Source organism: Vicugna pacos, chromosome 19, assembly GCF_048564905.1.
Source record: "Vicugna pacos chromosome 19, VicPac4, whole genome shotgun sequence".
NCBI classification, from domain to species: Eukaryota; Metazoa; Chordata; class Mammalia; order Artiodactyla; family Camelidae; genus Vicugna; species Vicugna pacos.
Window position 1 is genome coordinate 24656256 of NC_133005.1, and position 21118 is coordinate 24677373.

A 21118-nucleotide genomic window follows, 5' to 3' on the forward strand; every position below is an offset into this window, starting at 1 on the left:
TGGGGCTCAGGTGGCTTCCTGCTCCTCCTAAAAGGCTAATGCTTCTGCGTGGAGGCCCCAGGGAGAAGGGATAACTGCACTTCGGGCATCCCCTTCCTCCTGGGCCTGGCCAGGCCTGGCCGGGGTGATGAGGGGACCCTCCTGGGACCAACCTTCCATCTAGAGATCTCCTGGTCGTCGAGGCCCCAGAGCTGCCCAGCCCCAGGGTCTTGCAGTGGTTGGCAGCCGAGCTCACTACGTGGCAGCCCCAGTGCACACGTGGGATGAGACATTTTGGCAAAGGCCATGTTTGCAGGGAAAACACTCACAACCGCAAGAAACCCTGCCCCTTCCTGGGTCCCTTCCCGGTGGGCCCTGCGCACTGGGGAGCCTCATAAAGCAGCCTCCGCAACTGCCTGGGGCCACAGAGGGCTTGGCTGGGGCTGAGAGTCAACTTGCCCCGGGAACCACCTGAGGTAGGAATGGAGATCCTCTAGGGAGGAGCCTCAACTTCTCCATCTGTTCAGTGGGGATACTGCCTCCAGCTGCCCTCCGCAGAAGGAGCCATCCCTGGTCTGGCTGTGGGACTTTGGGCAAGTGCCACCTGGTTGGGCCTCAGTTACCCATCTGAGCATTGCCTGCCCTGCCAATCTCCTGCTGGGTCCCTTTCCCTGAGTCAGACACGGATTTGTCCACTCAGCTGGTCTGGGGCCCGAGGGGATGGAGCCATGTGAGAGGCTGACACTCAGAACATTCCTGGCCTGGCACAAGAAGAGATGAGGACAGGAACTGCCCTGGGTCCTCCCCAGTTGGGTTTGGACAGCTGGCCACCAGGCCGGACTGTCTCACTGGGCTGGATTCCTGGCATCAGGCGACACAGCTCTGGACCTTGGGGTGGTGGGCCTGGGTCTCTCCCTGGGACAGGAAGATGTCCTCAGTCTCCCCATCTGGGAGTCTCTCCATCCTCCTCTGGGTGGCTTGGGTCCTGCACCTGGCCCTGGTTTGCTGTGTGGCCTTAGACAAAGCTATGTCTACTCTGGGCCTCGGGGGCCATTTCCAGACCAGATGCCCCTGTGGTTTCTAATATAGCAGAACAGGAAGGCAATTCTTCCTAGTGCAGAGATGCAAACACTGACGCGTGGGGTCATGGGCAGGACTGGGATCACCATTCACTTGTGACCTCGAGGCTGGGGTGGGATTTGAGCAGCCCAGGGTGGGGTCATTCCGGACAAGCTTCCTGATGCTTGTCCCCACCCTTGCCCACAGATCCTGGGGGCAGGGGCCAGGGCCGCCATGGCTTGGGCACGAGGGCTGGGCCTGCTGCTGGTGCTGCTGCCTGTGGTCGGTGCCTCCAAGCCGGGCATTGTGGTCAGACTCAACAAGGAAGTGCTGAGCTACGGTAAGAGACATGCCGCCAGGCTGTCCTGCGTGTGTCTGTGCACAAGTGTGTGCACGTGAGTCCACGTCTGTGTGTGTGTATACAACCCTAAGTGTAAACATGTGTCTGTGAACTCAAAAGCCCCACAGGGACCTGAATTACCTCATCTGCCACTGTGTCCCTGGCCCTCAGACAGTGCTGCTCATCAAATATTTGTGAAATGAATGCGTGAGTGGGAGTACACGCCGTCTCCAATGTGCACATGCGCACACCTGATCGTGCTCCCATGCCTGAGTGATGGGAGGATGGGCCGGTCTGAGTGGCTACTTTTGCTTGTGTGTGTCTGGTATGAGTTAGAAAATTCATAGAGATGTGCCCACTTGTGTACTCGAGTGTCGGGGAGGGTGACTAACCACGGGTATGTGTGTAGGGGCCAGGGTGCACGCCTGGACGTGTGTATACAGGTGTGGTCATGCACGTGTGTAGGGGGTCTGGGCGCACACCTGTGCTCGGAGAAGTATGTCTTGCACTCACTATACTAGGGAACGTTCAGGAGCTGGGCCCACCCTGCTGGGCTCACAGAGAGAAGAACCAGCCCCTCTCTGGGCCCCTCTTGGGTGAGGCCTCTGTCCTGTCTCTGTTCCCTCCTTCCAAGTCCTGCCCCATCCCAAGGCTGGGTGGGGGCAAAGTGAGGAAACCTAGGCTCAGGAAGGGGCAAAAGCGGCCTCCCCACTGCCCCCGGGAGGCTTCTGTGGTCCCACCAAGACTGGGTGAGGAGCGAGAGGGAAATAAGGAGCTATTCCCACAGGGCCAGCCCAAACTCAGATAACAGTGTGAGGGACAGAGATCAGAGAGTAGACAGGACTTTCAGTGGCCCTGGGCCACAAAGTAGAGGAGTTGGCTCAGGGAAGCAGCAGGGACCCTGGGGCACACATAGCCTTCCGGAACCTTGAATCCGGGAAGATGGGCAGACAATGAAAAGGGGTCAGTGATCCGTGTTACAGAGTGGCACATGGATGACTGCCTGCGGGGACAGGAGGCCACTGCCCTCCCCCGGCCACCTCCCTCTGCCTGCTCTGTGTAAGCCTCCTTTATCCCTGGAGAGCCCTTGTGGTGCACCTGGCTGTTTGTTCTCAGTGGAAACAAACTGCCGAGAACACATCGTACACACCTTTTCCAAGGCTGGGCTGGTGGCTTCTTACTGTGTCCTCCGTGGCCCATCCCGCAAGCCTCAGGGTTTAAGCCTGTGTCAGGGGAGCACTGTAAATGGAGTCCACGTATCTGAGTGAGAGAGTCTCAGCTCAGCTGCAGAGAGTCAGGCTGGAGAGGGGTCTTGGGAACATGGAGACCACCCCCTTCATGTCTTAGGGTCTGGGGAAACTGAAGCCAAGAGAGGCACAGGGACTTCCCCAGGCCCCACAGTGAGTCTGAGGGAAGATCGGGCCTCTGGACTCCTCCTCTGATGCTCCCTTCCAGCACTGTGACCTCTCACTTTGAACTCCTGTTTAACTGTTTGCTCAGCACCTCTGTCAACCCAGCAGCACAGGCGTGTGAGGAAGTCCAGGGCCTCAAGGGCCAGGTGCCTGGGCCCTTACCCAGCTTCTCCTTGCCAGGGGTCCTCGGGAAACTGAGCATAATACCATACTGACATCGCAGAATTTTGAGGAAAACCAAAGCACTCAGAACAGTGCCTGGCACAAAGGGAGCGCCATAGTAGTGCTAGCCGTTATTATTACAAAAACAACCAACCACGGGAGCTAACATTTGTAGCGCGCTGAGTTTTTACAGGCACCCTATGTGACAGGCACCATTCTAATGATTGCAGACTAATAGGCGGGGAAACTGAGGCACAGAGCAGCCACACCGAGAGTGAGCTGCAGAGCTGGGATTTGCACCCAGAATCTGAGGGACTCCAGAGCCCCCAGCCTCCAGGTCAGGATGCCCCCCACCCCGACCTCGCAGGACTGGGAACTGCTCCTTTTGCCTGGGGGCTTGCGGAAAGCACCCCAGGAGGCGGGGCCTGATCGGAGCCTGGAGAAAAGGCCAAGGATGTTACTGGGCTTTTGTTGTTGTTGCTGTATCTCCATTAGATACCGGGGATTGAACCTAGGACCTCGTGCATGCTAAGCACGTGCTCTACCACTGAGCTCTACCCCTACGCCCCCCAAGATGCTATTGTTTCTGAGAAGGTAGACTGGTAAGATTTGGAGAGGCAGAAGCAAGAGAGGAAAGGCCCGGTGGGGTCGTGCACCCAAGGTGGGCACATCAGGAGCCAAGCGGCCCTCCGTGTGCCCGTGGACCAGCCTGCCCTTCCAGTCTCTGAGCTCTCTCCGCCCAAGGTGTGGGGCAGATGGTGGGCAGTGTGGTCTCTCTCTCGGTGGCTCCTGACCTCACCCTGCTCTGGCCCCTCAGTGGCTGAAGCTGGGAAAGTCCCTCTCCGGCAGGCCCTGCAGGTCCCTATCCCACATTTCCTGGACCGGAGTGGACAAGTGATCCAGCCCACCAGGTGAGTGCTTCCGCCCACTGGGAAAAACGCTCCAGCCCACTAGGTGAGTACACTCATTGTGGGAGAGTGCTTCCCCACCCATTAGATGAGTGTTCCTCCCCTCACCAAGTTAGATTCTCCCACCTACCAGGTGAGAGATCACAAGAGGATTTAGAAGGACCCAGACGTGGGGGCCGGGTGCCTCTTTTAGTAGATTTCTCCCCTTAGGGGCCAAGGCTGTGGTTCCTGGGTCCCCAGGGCTGGCAGGGTTCTTGGCTACTTCCTCCAAAAGCTGGACATGGAATCTAGACATCATAGGGGTAAATTAGGGTCAGATTTGTGTCTAGCTTCTGTGTCCAGCTTTTGGAGGATGTAGCCAAGGGTCCTGCTAGCCCCGGGCACTCAGGCCATACAAAGGACACCATGTGGTTGTTTGAAAACAGTGCCAGGAGTTCTTGTTTGATGCAGGGACACATCCAGAATGGTTGTCGAGTAAAGAGAAGCAAGTTCCAGGTCAGCTTGTGTCGTAAGGAGAGTCACGGGAAGGCGTCACCCAAGTGCTAACAGAGAGAGTGTTTGAGGATGGCGTTTTGATGTGACTTTGAAACTTTCTACCATTTTGTAGTGCCCCCCACAACTAACTACTGGGCAGGGAAAAAATGACTTATTAAAGAAAAAAATAGATTAGCTGAAGAGTGTTTAGCAATCAGAACAGGCAGCTTTGCAGAAGGTGAGTTTCCCATTGCTGGAGGGCTACAAGCCAAAGCTGTTGACTGAAGGGGATTTCTGATTTCTGTGGATCCCAAAGTCTTTCCCCATCTTCCCAGTTTTCCAGACCCTTATCGAAAACTAAAATCCCCCCAAGACCTGAGCAGTCATCTCACCCAACTCTTGCCCAATGCTGGGGTCCTCCCTGCATTTCCTACGGGCTGGTTGGCTAACTTGGGCTCGCATGCCCCCTATGATGGAAAACTCACTACCGCTTCCTTATCCTGTGGTTCTAGTTGTCAGAAAGTCCTTTATAAACATCAATATTGTGTGGGTCTGATATTCAGAGCACCCACCCCAGAGTTGATTCCGTGGTTTAAAGGGGGCCACCCTATCACTTTGATTTCTACCCTGCAGGATTCAGATTCTGAATGTCCATCTGCCCTATCTCCAGCTGAAATTTATTGCCGGTTTTGGAATACGCTTATCGGCAGCCACCAATTTTACTTTCAAGATCTTTCGGTGAGTGACTCTCCACTCCCATTGCGGGTGGGAGGATTTTCAAGGACTCTCTGAAAGCAGAGTGAGGGGAGAGGATTTAGCAACTCCCAGGACCCCAACTTAGACCTTCCAACTCTCTGTCTAGCGCCCCCTCTCCAGTGCCTTCTCTCTCACCCTCCAGTGGGGGAGCAAGACTGTGAGACAATTTCTGAGAACCCAGACCCTACTCAACAGCTGCGTAGCTGGGCAGTCATCTCACTTCGCCGCTCCTCAGTTTATCTTCTCTGTAAAACAACCAGGATGAAATGAAACTTTGCAGCATGGCAACACGGGTTGTCGTGAATGTATGCATTGCTATGATTAAAATTATATTACCCCTTTCACAGTGTAAGGCACATAGTAGGTGCTCAATAAAATATTAGAATTATTTCTGTGCATCTGTCACTTTATATGCATTTAATTTTCAAACTGGGAGCAGGACACTCTTATTTTAACTCCTCTGTCCTGATGCTATCATTTTAAAAGTGCTCATTGTGGGCCAGGCTCCAAGCAGGATGTTTTCACATGACTGTCTCCTAGAAAACTCAGCACAGCAGCCCTGTGAGATAGGTAACACCAATCATATGTCCATTTTACAGAAGAAGAAACTGAGGCTTAGCATGGGGACTGAGTGGCCTGGAGTCTCACAGTAAGAGGGTCCAAGGAAGCCAGAGTTCAAAGTCATCTGTGACGATGTTTGTGACCCTGAGTGGAGTTTGTGGGTGTGCCCAGCATCCATCTCATGTTGAGGGGGGCCCTGCCTGTGTTAAGTGGATGGCAGGCTCTGACTGGGGGGAGATGTGGGGTCGCACATTGGTCAATGTGGCCTCTGCTGGGCAGTGCCTCTGGGGCTCAGAACTGCTGTCCCTGCAGTGTCCCAGAGCCCCTGCACCTGATGCTGCCCGTGGCACTGCTGGCTGACACCCTCGTGGCCCAGGGCTCCATTGGGACCCCCGTGGTCAGCATCTCTGCCTGCTACTCACTCTTCAACAAGGCCATCGTGTTTGATGGTTATAACAGGTGGGTGTCTGTTGGGGGCTCGGAGGCAGGACCCCAGACACTGAGGCTGCAGGTGCCATTTCTTGAAATTCCCACTTCATCCAATCACCACAATGGGACTCAGAGCCTCCCTCCACCCCAGTATGACACCTATTTCATGGCTGAGAACACTGAGACTCAGAGAGGGGGAGGGACACATCCGAGGTCACACGGTGAGAGTGTGGCTAAAGCCTGTGTCCCCATCACTGCCCGGCACCACGTGACTATGCGTACTAGCCACTATGTGGGGAGGGAGACTGGGCTGGCAGCCACTGTTAGGGACCTCAGAGGGCTGCCCCACTGCAAAATGAGGAGTCTGATGCCCAGGGAGGGGATGAGACCCACCGAGCTCTCACTGTGAGTCAGGCAGCAGCTCCTGTTGGATCTAAAGCTAACAGCCGTGCCCACCTCCAGAGCACCTGCTGTGTGCGGGGCGCCTTCTGGGCCCTTTATGTGTGTCATCTCGCAGGAGCCCTACCAGGTGGGTGGGAGTATTGTCCACATCTCACAGGGCAGCAAACAGAGGCACAGAGTGGTTAAGTGACTCACCTAAGGTCACACAGCTGGCAAATGGGTACAAACCCTGGCAGCCTGACTAACCCCACTGCTGTGAATTTCTCTGCCTTATGTCTATGCCTTCCCGCCCATTGGTGGGGCCTCACTGTCAGTTGAGTATTTTAGAGTCTTAAAAGAGTGCAACATTTACACAAAGACTGGACTTTTTCCCCAGAGAAGGCTTGGGCATAAATCTAGTCACACTTGAGTCCCACAATCAGCCTGTGTAACTCACGACCCCTAGCAGTCCTCAGGGGTGGGGGCTGCTTGTGGTTTATTGCTCGGGAACTGGAAGCCCAGAGTTTGATGCCATTGAAAACTTAGATGCCATCCTCCCACCTCCGCCGAGACGCCACTGTGAAGTTGGGTCAAAAGATCAACTTTTGGGAAACCAAGGAACCATAATTTCCCATGGATCCCCACTGAGAAACACAGATTTAGACCCATCCCTCAGCTAGGCCCAGTGAGGAAGGGACTTGGTAGGTATGTCACAGAGAAAGAGGGCCCACATAGGAAGAAGCAGACCCAGGACCCCTGTCCTGCCCCCGCCTCCCTGGGCTCAGTGGCCATGAAGCCATCGGCCCAGGACGTGGCCACGTACGGCTTTTGCAACTCCCTCTGTCTCCCCCGAGCCTGGCCTCATTCTCACATCTCAGCCACTTCCAAACCTCCAGGCTGTTTCCTCCTCTGTGGGGTCAGTCGTGCTGGCACCGTGCCCGGCACATGGCAGGGGGTGGCGTGGGAGTTGCCGACCCCCTGGCTGAGGGAGGGGACAGACGTCTCTCCGGGAAATGTGGCTTTGCCGAAAGACAGGCCCCAAGGCGCTGACCTGGAGCTCAGGCCCTTTGGGTGTCTCTTCCTTAGCACAGCCCCCACGCTGCTGGCCCCTCTGCAGAAGCACATCAAAGCTGTCCTGCGGAACAAGGTAAAAGACTTCCTGCCAGGTCTCCTGAGGAGGGGGCCGCTCACATCAGAAGGGTCAGAAGGCATGTGAATGAATGGGAGATTGCAGGTGTCGGAGACTGAGTTTTTTTTTTTCACTAGAAAGCCCTTCATGGGCTCCTCCCGTTTCCCCGAGAGGGCAGGGAGGAGGCTGGGGCAATGAACGGTCCAGGGCAACGAAGTGGGGGCCCAAACAGGGTGCAGTTGTGGTGCTGCAGGGGAGGGAGGCTCATCCTCTTGGACCAGCCCCAAGTCCATGCTGGAGGGTGGGGTGGGAACAGTGCTTGCAGGGCCAGGTGGCTTCTGAGAAGGGAACAAAATAACAGTCGGCCAGGGCGTGGGCACAACCAGGCTTCCAATCCTGGTTCTCCTCCCTCTCAGCTGGGACCCTGGAACAAGTCACCCAGCCTCCCTCTCTCCACATCTAGAGTGCCCCTGGCAAGTGGCAGGGGTGGAGAGCATCAACAGCGCAGAGAGTTTAGGACAGTTTGGGAGAGTGAGTGTCACCGTCGCTATTTTAGCTCTCATCGTTGTCTGCAGGCAGCTGACTTGGTGGGAGCTGGTGCCCTAGGGGCCAGGGCCCTACCCCCCTGGGAGAGCCCTCCCTCTCCCTGCCCCTTCCCACTCCATCCAGCCTCCTTTAATGGGCTGTAGTGGAGACCAAATCAGCCCACTGTGTGCCATCCTGCACATTCAAGAGGCAAGCCTCAACATTCCCATCTTGCAGATGAGAAAACTGACGCTTGAGGGCTGAAGGCAGGACAGCCTGACCCAGCTCTCTCCTCTGCCTCCTGGCCTTGCCTGGCCCAGCCTCACTAGCTCTTCCCTGGACCAGCTGTGAACACCCCCGGCCTCGCAGCCTCTCCTCTGCCTCACCTTCTCTCACGCTGATCCCACCTTAGTCCGCTTCTCTGTGCCCAGGACTCCAGTCTCCCTGGTCTGGGCTGCTGACCCCTGCCTGCCTCCGCTGCAGGTAGCGCCCTTCCGCCAGCTGGGCCTCTGTGCCCCAGGGCAGCAGGCTACTTGCCTTGGCTGCCTGGGGCCCAGCTGTGGCCATCTCTGCTGTGTCCCACAGCCCCTGCTTCCCCTCTGAATCTCGTGTCCAGAGGAGATGCTGGAATGTGCCCACTGGCTGGTGGAGGAAAGATCCCAGGCCTTGGCGTCTGGGTTGGGAAAGGCTTCCAGACAGGGACTCTGGACCCTCCCAGCCTTGCCTCTCCAGTCCCGAGGGCTGCCCTAACCCAGCCGCTCTGTCTTTCCGCAGCTGTGCCTGAGAATCTCCAACCTGGTGCAGGGCCTCAATGTTCACCTGGGCACTTTAACTGGTAAGACCTGGGTGCCCAGGGGGAGGGGGCTGAGGCCCCTGAGATCCTCTGGGGCCCCCCGACCCTCCTTTGCATCAGCGTCGACCTCTGGGAGGTCAGTCACAAGCTGCCTGAACAATTATTGGTGGAATTTGAGACTCTCCAAATTCTAGAACTTAATCTTTGAATATCTCGTGTGTGTGTGTGTGTGTGTGTGTGTGTGTGTGTGTGTGTGTTTGTGTGTGTGTCGGGGTACAGCTCAGTTTGTAATTGCCTCCTCCTCTGCCTGGAGATTCAGGGACCCCATACTCCCCCAGTTTTGCTGCCACAGCTCCAACATTCTTAGCTGGATTCTCTTCCTGTCCCCCACTTTCAGGGCTTAGGCCCTTATATTCCACCTCCTCTTGGACACCTCCTCCTGGAGGTCCTGCAGCCCCTCCAACTCAGCACATCCTTCACAGAACTCAAGCTCTCCTGCTCCCAAATGCCCCGCTCCCATTTCCCATTCTCAGAGGCCACCCCCCATCCAACAGGGGCCCACAGCCAAGGCTCCCTCTCCTCTGCCTCTGCCATCAGCCTCGTCTCACCCCGGATTTTTCCTCCTTACCTAGGGAGTACTAGGACTGTACTAGGAGAAGGTCACTGTCAGGCCAGTGTCCCCAGAAGCGGACCCTGAGATGAGGATCTCAGTGTAAGTGGTTCAAATGCAGGGTGGTCCTAGGCAGCACTGGTTGGGGAGGGGAGCCATGAGACAGGAAGGGAAGGTGTGTTAATGAGGGGTCCTTGCTGTGGGCACCTGGGGGCTCAGCCCCTCCGGGAGGCTCTTGGAGACTGAGTTGAACATCCCTAGTGTGGTCCTACCTGAGGGGCAGGAGCTGGGGTATGTGTCCACCAACTCCCATCAGTCAGTGGTCACCTCCCCACTGGGCCACACACCTTCCTCCACCCAGGGCTTCCCGGGGCTCGCAGCCCGACACAGTTCACTTAGAACTGTGTGTCTTGAACAAGGCTCAGGCAGGGCTTCAACTTACAACATGGGATTAAAGCTCTAAAAGTAGGTCGGCTTCATCTTTTTAGCAGTATTCATCAGCATTGAAGAACTAAACTGGCAGTTACCCACACATCCCTAGACTGATCACAGAACACATCCTCTGTTGATTCAGGGGGTGATATATTCTCAGTGAGTCCTGCGCATAATCCAGGGTTCTGTCTGTTTTTTCACAAACCTGTTTTGAAGCTGTTCCTGTTTGAAGTGCACCTTCTCCTACTGGCCAGAGAAGGATTCTCATTGACTCGGTGACATCCAGAGCTGTAGGCTGTTGGCAGCTGTACTTGGCAATCAACTGGCTTTGCCTTTGAGTTGGGGGTTTACATCTAACTCTCACACAGCCTGGGATAGGTGTGCAGGGATGAGGGTGGTGGGGACAGGGGTGCAGGAATGGAGGATGTGGGGACAGTTACAGGGGGTGGTATGTGGGCATTCCATGTCCATCTCAGACAGAAGGGATGTCTGGCAGGGCCCGTGTTTACCCCTGGTGGCTTCTTTAGTGAATATTCTCAAATCAAGGTAGCTTTGGCTTTCTTGTGCAAACTGTTAACTACAGTCCTATAAGGTGACATCATTATCCCCAGTTTACAGGTGGGAAATCAGAGGCACTGAGTCTAAAATCCCTAGCATGGTGCTAGAGACCTGGTGAATCAGCTCACTCTGGTTTTCTCCTCTTCATGTGTCCACCTTCTGCTCTGTCCACACTTCACAGCCCAGGTCAAGGTCTGGGGAACATTCCTTGACCTCCCCTACTCCCCTCACTGCTTCAACACCAATATTACCTTAATAGGAGGTACCAAAAGCCAGGGAAACTGAACTTGGAATCAAAGGATATGAATGTGAATTTTGGCCCTGTTGCTCACTTGCTGTGTGATCTTAGGTAATTCACTCCATCTCTCTGAGCTTAGTCATTCTACCCAAAAAATGGGAATCAGAATTTCTCCTTTTCCCATGTGTTGCTGCAAGACAGCACAGGGTTCGTGCCTGGCAGGCAGTAAACTCAATAAACGTTAGTCTCTCCCTCCTTCCTCTGAGGGGTTATTTCCATCAAGATGCCTTGTAACTGGGTTCATACCAGAGACCACCTCTTCCCCTTGTCTTTGAGGAATTAAGGGAAAAAAAATCTAGTAAAAGAAACCTAAGTGTCTAGCCCTGGGGGACTGTTTACACGAGTCACGTACATGTGGAATGTGGAGTGACAGGAACCATTTAAAAGCACAGTTTAAAGGAGTGTTTAATCACCTAACAACGTGCCTGGCCAAACACAATGTAAGAAGAGCTAATATTTACTGTAGGATTATTAGTTCCATTTTACAGATGAGGAAACCGAGGCAGCCCTCCTCGAGAGTTTGTGCTTTTCACTAAGCTGTCATGCCACTCGGTAAAGAAAAAGAGATGGACACAAAACTGTATATAGCTAGGCTCCAGCTTTACAGGGAGAGAGGGAAAGAGAGAGTTCATTTCTGCATAAGAAAATACTGAAAAAGAAATACGTTTAACATTCTAGGTTATATTTTTTCCATCTTTTAAAATCTTCCATATGCCCACAATAAATGTGCATTATTATTTTATAATTTTTAATGGTTTTACTCATTTAAAAACATATAACAATTATTTTTAGTGTCCAGTTCTATGAGTTTTGATAAATAAATGCATATGGTCATGTAGCCACCACCACACTTGAAATAGAGAACATTCCACCAGCCCCAAAACCTCTTGGTGCTGCGCCCCTCCTCCACCCTGATCTTTGACAGCCACTGATGTGTAGAAATGGAGTCAGACTGCATTGCTTTTACAATCATAAATTTCCAAAATGCTAGAGAAAATAAAATTAAATCCAGAAGAGAGCAGAAAATCAGACAGAATGGACACACACACGCACACACATACACTAAAACGCTGGTTATCCAGAGCCTTTTGGGGAGGAGCCCTTGCTAACAGGTGGGCTCTCCTGACGGTGGGCCTTCACCTGCCACGTGGTCTCGCTGTGTCCAGAGTTGTGGTTCCCACAAGTGACTCAGCCTGTGCAAACTTCCCCGTGAGGGTATTCTGAGCTTTCAGAAAACTCACCTTATAGGACTGAGTTCTTAACTCACCTCCCTGGGGGCTTCTCCAAGGATCTGTGGGGGAACCCCCATTGCCCCGGGGCATGTGCCTTCTGGGTTCCTGCAGGAAGCAGTGTGCTTAAGCGGAGAGAGAGTGGCTTTGGGGTCAGATGGATCAGGTATACAATCCTGAGCACAGCTGAGCTTACCAAACTACGTGTGTGTGTTTGTGTGTGTGTGTGTGTGTGTGATGGGCTCCTAACCCGACAGGCTGGTGCTGAGGATTGAATGACCTAGTATAAGTCAGCAGCCTGGGTCTTGATAAATGGACGCTCCCTTCTTTTCCTCTGGTTCCTTCTTGCCTTTGTCAGGGGGTACTTGTGCCTGGAGTGACCCTACTCCGTCCTAATTTGTGATCTCTAGTCTTCCACTGACTGGGAAAGCAAACGCCAAAACTATTAGAATCGTGTCTCAACTAAGAGTCAACAGGTTATGAGTGGCTGAATCTTGGGTGTATGCTTTGCAACTTAAATTTGCTTACTCGGGGCCTTTTCTAACTTCTTTTCTTGGCCTGGGTCTGGCTAAACGAGGCATTGGTGGGTAACGCTAAGGATACCATCTTCTCTTCTTCACCCTGGCCTTGTTTAGGCCTCAGCCCTGTGGGTCCAGAGTCCCAGGTTCGCTACACCATGATCAACGCGCCCAACATCACTAAAGACTACATTTCCTTTGATATCAACGTAAGTGCCTCCTTGTCAGCCCAGAGCTGGGGATTTGTTTCCTCTGGAGTCCTTGGTGTTCTGGAAGATTCCTAAAGGAGCAGAAGAGTTGAGGGGAGAGGAGCTGGGAGCCTTCCAGATGGGAGCATGGCACGTAGGCAAAGGCGTGAGGCTGCCAACATGGGGCGCCTTGGGGTGGGCAGCATCTCACAGCCCAGGATCTGCCGTGGAGCTGCCTGCCTGTTGAGGCTCCACTGCCTCTCCCTCCCTCCTCGCCCCCACCCCCACCCCCCGCAGGCTGTCCTCTTCCTGCTGGGCAAGCCCATCATCCTGCCTATGGATGCCACCCCCTTCGTGCTGCCATCGCACGTGGGCACCAGTGGTGCCATGGCAACCGTGGGCCTCTCCCAGGACCTCTTTGACTCTGCCATCCTGCTGCTGCAGAAGGCTGGTGCGCTCAACATGGACATCACAGGGCAGCTGGTGAGGGCCGGTCCTGCTGCCCAGGGCATGTGGCCCAGCCTGGGAGGACCTGGCAGAGGCCAAATCATGGGTGGGTGGGGCAGCTGGAGCTTTGGGGCCACAGGGTGGCTGTTGGAAGGGTTAAATGGGGTGATCGGGAGGCAAGAAGTGGTCTAGCTCGGGGAGTTGTTGCCTTAACACCTACCATGTATGGGGGCTCATTTCAGAAGTTGAGTAACAACCCGCTGAACACCTCCACGCTGGGCCAGGTCATCCCTGAGGTTGGTGATGTTTCTGGTCATTCCAGGGGCTGAGACCCAGAGCTGGAGTGGGAGGCTCTCTGGGCTGTGGGATCTCTGTTGGATCATGTCTACTCCAAGTGGGGTTCAGCACCTGCCCCTTTATCTGCACCTCCTCCACCTCCCGGATGGCCCCTCCTTCTGTCCAAAACTTGCTCTGTTTTCTCCTCTTTGCAGTGCACAAGAGGTGCCCTCTGCCCTCAGCATCTTTTCTCCTTCCTTTTCCTTATCCATCTTCAAGTCCGAGCACAAGGATTACCTCCTAAGGGAGGATGAAGCCTGTCATCCGGTCCAGGAGCCTCCTTGTGCTCCCAAGCCCATCCCTCCCTCCTGGTACCGATTGCACAGGATGTGCCTGTCTTCACGCTACCACCATCAGACTGGGTGTCCCTGAGGGCAAGGGGCAGGGGTGGACCCACCTCGGTGGCCCAGGCATGTACAGCACAATAGTGGCTTGATCGGTGTCTCAGGAATAATGGAGTCCACCCAGCCTTAGCCCCCAGGTGCCTTCCTCCCTCTCGCCCTCTCTGCTCCCCAGGTGGCCCGCCAGTTCCCCGAGCCCAGGCCCTTGGCACTCAAGGTGCAGCTGGATGCCATACCCGTGGTCACACTCCATACCAACAATGCCACGTTGAGGATACAGCCCTTTGTGGAGGTCCTGGCCCCAGACTCTGACTCGGCTTTCCAGTCCCTCTTCTCCCTCGATGTGGTGAGTGAGGTGGGCTGGGTGGGGTTGGCCAGGGGGATGGGTGACTCTCAAGGAGACCCCACTTCCTCCCTCGCTCACCTTACTTGCTCTGCTCTATCCACACCGGTCCCCTGGCTGTTCCTTCAATGTGCCAGGACATTTCTGCCTCAGGACCTTTGCACATGCCTCAGACATACTTCCCCTTGTTCTTGGCATGGCTGGCTCCTCCTCATCTTTTGGGTCTTAGCTTCAATGTCACAACCTTCCTCCCAGCAGCCTTCCAGGACTACTGGGAGAAAGATGGTCTCCACCAGCCTCTCCACACAACTTCATGGCACCCACCACTCTCTGAAAGGATCTTGTCTGATTACTTTGGTTATTGTTCACCTCATCCACTGACCTGTGCTTCAAAACCCTGAATGAATAGGGGGATAGGTGGGAGGCTAGGGTAGCTGGTGGCCAGCTGAGAGCTCTCCCATGGCTCTGTGCCCTTTGACCCCATTCTCCCCACACACCCAGGTAGTGAACCTGAGCCTCCAGCTCTACGTGTCTGAGGTGAGACTTCAGGGGACCACGTCTGTGTTGGGGTAAGTGAGGCCTCCTGGACCCAGCAGCCTCAACGTGTTCCTCTGTGCAGTGAGCCTGCAGCCACCCACCACAGTGTCAGTCAGAGGAGCCTGGGAGGCAGCAGGCGTGGTACGCGGGTGGCGGGCACTAGGCCCCATTCCTAACCCCCCTGCTTCCCTTTCAGGAATGTCCAGGTCACCGTGGCCTCCTCTAATGTGGGCTTCATTGAAGTGAGTGTGGTGCTGGGGTCTCCAGATACCCCCTCACTGGGTGGGGCAGGCCTTGAGCTCGGGGAAGGGGAGTGTGTCCACGTGTGCTCACGTGCGTGTGTCCCTGTACATGCTGCTGCCATCAGGCTTCCTTCCTGCGGTGCTTGGGGACAGTGGCCCACCCATCGGACAGTATGTCTTTCCCAGGCTGTCCGTCTGCTAGGCAGCCAGTCAGCCAGCCTCGGCGGGGTCAGTCAGTCGGTCTGTCCCTCTGCCTGGGCGTCGGCGGCTTGTCAGCCCCGCCCTAAGCCCAAGAATCACTGAGTCCAGTAGTACGTTTCTATGGAAGCCAGCGTCAGACAGTGTCAGCTGCTCTTGCAGTCACATGACATGGCTGGCCCACCAGCTGCCCTGCATCCCTTTGTCGAGTGGCCCACCAAGTCGCCCCATCAGTCTGTCCACCGTCAGTTGATCTGTCTGTTGATCGGCACAGCAGGGCAGCCAGTCCCTCTGCCGGGCACACAGTGAATGAAAGTCAGTCACGGGCTGGCCTCTCAGCCTCCCCTCAGGCCAGCATTTCCGGTGCCTGATGCTGACCCGACCCCAGGGATAGCTGGCTCTGCTTGAAGCCCGGACCAGGGTGACCTGCCCTCATCCCTCCCCCGTGTCTCTACTGTCTGTGTGTCTGTCTGTGTGTTCACATGTGCCGGCCTGTCCGTCTTGCTGGGGCGGGGCTATGGTCACCATCTCCCTGGCTCCACGAATGCAGATGGAGCAAGTGCAGTCACTCATGGGTAACGTGTTTCAGAGGCCCCTGCTGGACCACCTCAATGGTGAGCTCTGCCCTCTGGCCCCCCTCCTGTCCCTCCACCTGCTCCAGGCTCCAACCCAGCCCCTTTCTACCTCCTAGGCTCAGAGATTAAGAGGGTGGCCTCGGGAGTCCAGCTGCCTGTGTGCGCATCTTGGCTTGACTGTTTAGCAGCTGGATGATCTTAGCTAAGCTCTGTGTCCTCCCTGAGGCTCAGTTTTCCCTTCTGTAAAGTGGGTATAATGATACTGGTTCCTACTTCTGGGGTATCTGTGGAACTCAGTGTCACAGTGCACATGAGGACTTCCACGCAGAGCCAGCTCCAGATGATACTTTGTTACGGTCTTCCAGCTGAGCGTGATTTCTTCTTGCCCTCCTGCAGCTCTCCTGAGCATAGGGGTTGCCCTCCCCAGTGTGATCAACCTCCGCTACATTGCCCCTGAGGTCTTCGTCTACGAGGTGAGAGCCTTTGGGTGTGATCAGAAGGGCCTCCTCCATCCTTAGAGGGAGGCTGGGCTTGGCGATGCGGGGGTCACCTCTCTCCTTCCCTTCCTGCTGGTGCACACACTGGGGTCCAGGGTCAGCCAGGCCTGGGAGTGCTCCCTGCTCCCACCCAGGTCATGCCATGAATCATCAGTTGCAGTGTGATGGACAATTCAGGATGTTGAGAGACATTGGAGCAAGGGTTTCACCCACTCTTTAGTCCTCATCAAGTATCACACCAGGCCACATTCAGGGGATTAGGGCCTTTGATTGTCCTATGACTCTGTGTCCTGGGATAGGCATGGGCCCCTTAGAGTCTGGGGGAGGGCGGAGGAGGGGGCTCTTCCAGCTTTGTACACAAACCTCCACAGGCTGGATGTGGGAGGGGATTCTAACCCTTCTAAATGACTTTCCCTGGATCAGAAATTGTGGACCGGGGTGAAATTCAATCCCCACCCCCTAGGACGAGATCCTACAACTTCTTTCTGTTTCACCCGAGATTTGAAAGGATAATATTCTTTCTAATTCACTCAATAAGACGTGCACAGGACAGAACGCTTAGCCAAGGTCCCTCAAGCCCACCGTCTCCGTGTCTCACTTGCACTCCCTGAGTGCAACCTCCTGATGTCCTCCAGCGGGGACGCCCTCACTGTTTGAGAACTGTGGTCCCAGGCAGTTGGGTGCTCTACCCCGCTGAGCAGGAACAACCAGCTCACGCTGGAGCAGGGCTTTTGGTGGGAATTCCCCCAAGACTTCCTCAAACAGGCAGAGTTGGTGGCTGAGCCACCTTGGCACTTCCAAATCCAGCCACCTGGGTCTGAAGTCAAAAGTTCCTAGACCTATACTGTCTGATAGAACTTCCTTTAAGGATGGAAATCTGCACTGTCCGAGGCAGTGGCCATGATCAGCCGCTGGGCACATGTGGCTATTGGGCACTAGAAATGTGGCCAATGCAACTGAGGAGGTGAATTCTAAATTTTACTTAATTTATATGCACAGCAGTCCCCCTTCATCTGCAGGGGATATGTTCCAAGACCCCCCCAGTGGATGCCTGAAACTGCAGCTAGATTGTACCAAACCCACATATACTATGTTCTCCCTATACTCACGGGCAGGTAGCACAGACAATGTGGATCCGCTGGACAGAGGGATGACTCATGTCCAGGGTGGGATGGAGCAGGATGGCGGGAGAGTTCATCACGCTACTCAGCATAGCATGGAATTTAAAACTTATGAACTGTTTACTTCTAGAATTTTCCATTTAACATTTTTGGACTGTAGTTAAACTTGGGTAAATGAAACCATGGATAATAGGGGACTACAGTAATTAGCCACATGTGGCTAATGGCTACTGTACTGGACCACCTATGAGCTACACAAAGGCAGGCACTGGGTCTGATTTTTTTCTCTGCTGGGTCCCCAGGACCTGGCACAGGGCTTGGCTCAGAGTAGAGGCTCAATGAAGATTTGCTGAACGAATGAAAGGAAGGAAGGAAGGAAGGAAGATAGGTCAGCAGGCCCCCAGGACGTTTCTGCAGTACAGTAAAGAGAGCAGGGGACATATAGGGGATGCCTGAATCTGCTGGGGAGACTTGAACTTGGAGAAGGCACTCAGTGGTTTGGACTCCTGGCCATAAAACAGAGATGATCCTGACCATTTGCGGAGCATGCATCCAGCTCCAGCTCCAGCCCCACGCTGAGTGCTCTGCCTGCGCAATCTGGCTGCATCCTTAGAGTAGCCTTTGCGAGGTGGATGATGTCACCACCCCAAGTGACAGTAGGAAACTGAGGCCCGGAGAGGCAAAGGACACACACAGCAAGAGTGACAGAATATGAACTCAGAGCCAGGCTGATGGGGCAGCTGGGGTCCTATGGTCCTCGTGTCCATAGACCTGACCTGATGGTTGTCTTTGCCCTTCAGGGCTACATTGTGGTGTCCGGCGGACTCTTGTACCAGCGCTGATGTGGGACCACTTGGAGTGCTGCTCTGGGGACCCTTTTGCCTCGAGCCACTTGGGAAACCTAGGCAAAGCCACACTTAGACATCACCAGCAAGCTGGATGGCCCGGCTAGCTGCTTAATCCCACCCTTTCCCCTTCCCCTCCCTGGTCCCTCCTTCATCCCTTCTTTGTAAGGAGCAGGTAGCTCCTCCAGGCTGCACAGACCTGTCTCCTCTTGCATTAAACATCTTCTCTTGAGCTGCAACTTCCAGCCAGGCCTGGCCAACTCTTTGCATACCAGAGGCCAGTGCTCCACATGCAGGCGTTGGTCCTGTCTGTCGCTGGAGCCACCAACGCTGCCTGGAAGAGGAAGAGGACATGATCACATCCCTGTTAACCGTACCTGTCCACAGCATCACCTCCTAGTCCAGGGAACCAACTGGACGAGCTGGAAGTTACTGATGCCAGGGTGACACTCTCCTCACTGTGTCCTCACCTGGTGGCATTTCCTCTCTACAGTGCCATGTCCCGTCCTGTTCCTAGAACCTCATAAGAGCCCTTCAAGTCAGGCAGGCAGAATGTGCAGCTCCATTTCACAGATGCGGAGAGGAATGTGCCCAGAGTCTCAGAGCTGGATGACAGCAGATCTCTAGGACTGCGACCTTCCTAGAATCCAGACTTAAGCTCTCCAGAGCCCTCTTCCATCCCCAGCACCCCCATCCCAGGGTTTGTCCTTTGGTCACAAGTCTCAGGTAATGGTATTTCACTGCCTTTTCAGGCAGTTTCTCCATCTTTGGTTTACTTGGATCACAAGCGAGTTTTTGTTCAGAGGAGGCAGGATCTGCCTCCCAGGCCTTTGGCCTCACTGAACACATCCAGTTCCTCTTCCTGCTGAAAGCTCTTTAAACCCACCACGTCACACGCGACAAGATGGCCTAGGGAAAACCCAGGGACACAAATACTGGCAAGACAAAGCCATGTGATTTTCTCTCTCTGATAAGCCAATCTCTTTGCGGGAGATAGTATTCCTTCCTGCCTAGATACACAGGATTCATGGTCTGTGTATGTTTCCCTGGGGACCGGCTTCAGTGGCTGTTCTCCCATCCACACCATTCACCCCAACCCCTCCAGAAATCACAGGAAGCCCCCTCCTCTACCAGGCCTCCCCTCCACCTCCCTTCCATGTGCCCTCTGGTTAGTATCCTGCTCATTCCGAAGGAGGCTAAAACAAATTCTGAATTCTCTCCTACATAGAGACTTACACGGAAGGGTACATTCAGAGCCCGCAACAATGAACTGCCATGACCTCTCAGGTCTGACGCCTTCATGAACCTCCAACCTCCAACCTGTCCATGCTCCGCCCGCCCTTCACCTTGAATGTGCACCCTGCATGTTTCCTCTCTAGCTCTTGGCCTTTGACCTCACTCTTTTCTCCATCTGGGCCACCTTAATCTGAACCAGTTTACTCCCCTACACCCCCCCCCCAGCTCAAATGCAGTCTCCCCAGGCCTCATGCAACCCCTCTGCCATGGTGACTCACGTCCTTCAATTTCCGAGGATGGTTGTTGGTGTCTGCCCCTTCCCTCCCCAACTACACCTCTCTGACTTTCCAGAGCCCCGCATCCAGCAAATGCATAATAAGTATGTGGTCAGTGAGCTGCTTGCACGTGTGATGTTGGAGCTCTAGCCCAGCCTTGCCCAGCTCTGAGCTTGGGAAGCCGTGTGGAGCCCAATCCCCGTAGGCAGGTGGGGCTGCTGGCCTGGGAATCACCCTTATTGGGTCTGTGAGGAAGAAAAAAGATGGCACTGAGCTTCAGGGCTGGCAGAGGTGGGGGAGAAGGGGGTTGGGAAGTTTCCCTGGAGGAGGAAGCCGCAGCTGGTCCTGGAAGAGTGGTAGGATTTGGAGCAGTGGCAGGGACCAGGCAGGTAGGCAGCACCCCTCTGGTGGTGCCTTGGCAGGTCTTAGTCTGGGCTCTGGAGCCCCTTGGATCCAGATTCAGCTCCTGGCTGTGCTATGACTCGCTGTCTCCCCCTGGGCAAGTGGCTGTATCTCCCTGAGCCTCAGTTTCTCTATCTGTAAAGTGAAGAAGTTTACCAAAGTGCCCGCCTCATAGGGTAGTCAGGATTAAATGGACTTCAATGTGCGTATCAAACACTCAGCACGCTGCCTGGCTCAGGTCAGATGCACAGAAAGGGGCCCTCTGATTATCATTGTCAGCAGCGTTAGTAGCACCGGGAGAGCTGGGTCCGAGGGCTTCCAGTGGTTCCTGTCACAAGCTGGCTGGACCAGTCTTCCCGGGGAACCCTGAAGCCATGTGATGACCCAGAGCCCCAGGAAAGACTCTCTGTTTCCTTAATGTATTTTTAGGGCGCTTGCCTCCTCTCTGGCCATTGGAACTGGGCTGGGGACACTTTACTTTGAACTCAGGGACGCGACTGTCCTTTTCCCTCTCAGAATTACTGTTATTATTCTACCCCCTCATCATAAAGAGGATAAAACAGGGAGGTTGGAGGAGCCACTGCAGGCACACAGCTGGTGAGGGCAAGTGACTGGGACTGGGGCCCAGATCCCTGAACTCACACAAAGGGATGTCTCCAGGCTCCCCAACCCCATGTCCTTCCTGCCTCCCTGCCCACCCCCCCCCACCCCGTACCTAGAATGGCCCTGGGGGAGGCAGGGGAGGCTGGGTGACTGGAGGCACACTGGGGCGGGTTTGCATGTGAGGAGGAGGTGGGGCCTGCTGGTCACTCTGTCTGTGGGGGCGGATCTGCAGGGATAAAATGATGCTATCTGTAGTCTGGCTCCTCCAGCTCAGGGCCTGGATCAGGATGGAGACTGGCTGGGCTGACCTGGGTCCTTCTTCCCCATTTCAAGGTGGCTTCAGCCTTGTGGACCTCAGGCAGGTCCTCAGGCCCCCTCT

The 21118-nt window shown here is 54.8% G+C and overlaps 1 protein-coding gene across 1 annotated transcript; it reads left to right on the forward strand.

Annotated features, from left to right (window-relative positions):
• The first annotated feature begins 397 nt into the window (after positions 1-397).
• Positions 398-18337, forward strand: BPIFB2 (BPI fold containing family B member 2). The gene is made up of 16 exons (XM_006202649.3): positions 398-455; positions 1246-1378; positions 3770-3863; positions 4968-5072; positions 5964-6110; positions 7548-7608; positions 8890-8950; positions 12671-12762; positions 13039-13224; positions 13431-13484; positions 14041-14211; positions 14710-14777; positions 14942-14987; positions 15736-15799; positions 16157-16233; positions 18179-18337. The coding sequence occupies exons 2-16, from the start codon at positions 1273-1275 to the stop codon at positions 18218-18220; spliced, it is 1374 nt and encodes a 457-aa protein (XP_006202711.2). The 5' UTR covers positions 398-455; positions 1246-1272; the 3' UTR covers positions 18221-18337.
• The last annotated feature ends 2781 nt before the right edge of the window (positions 18338-21118 follow it).

Coding starts and splice junctions, on each gene's coding strand:
- BPIFB2 (XM_006202649.3), top strand. CDS start 1,273: ATGGCTTGGGCACGAGGGCTGGGCCTGCTGCTGGTGCTGCTGCCTGTG. Junction 7,609..8,889: donor AAGCTGTCCTGCGGAACAAG/GTAAAAGACTTC, acceptor GTCTTTCCGCAG/CTGTGCCTGAGAATCTCCAA. Junction 12,763..13,038: donor ACATTTCCTTTGATATCAAC/GTAAGTGCCTCC, acceptor CACCCCCCGCAG/GCTGTCCTCTTCCTGCTGGG.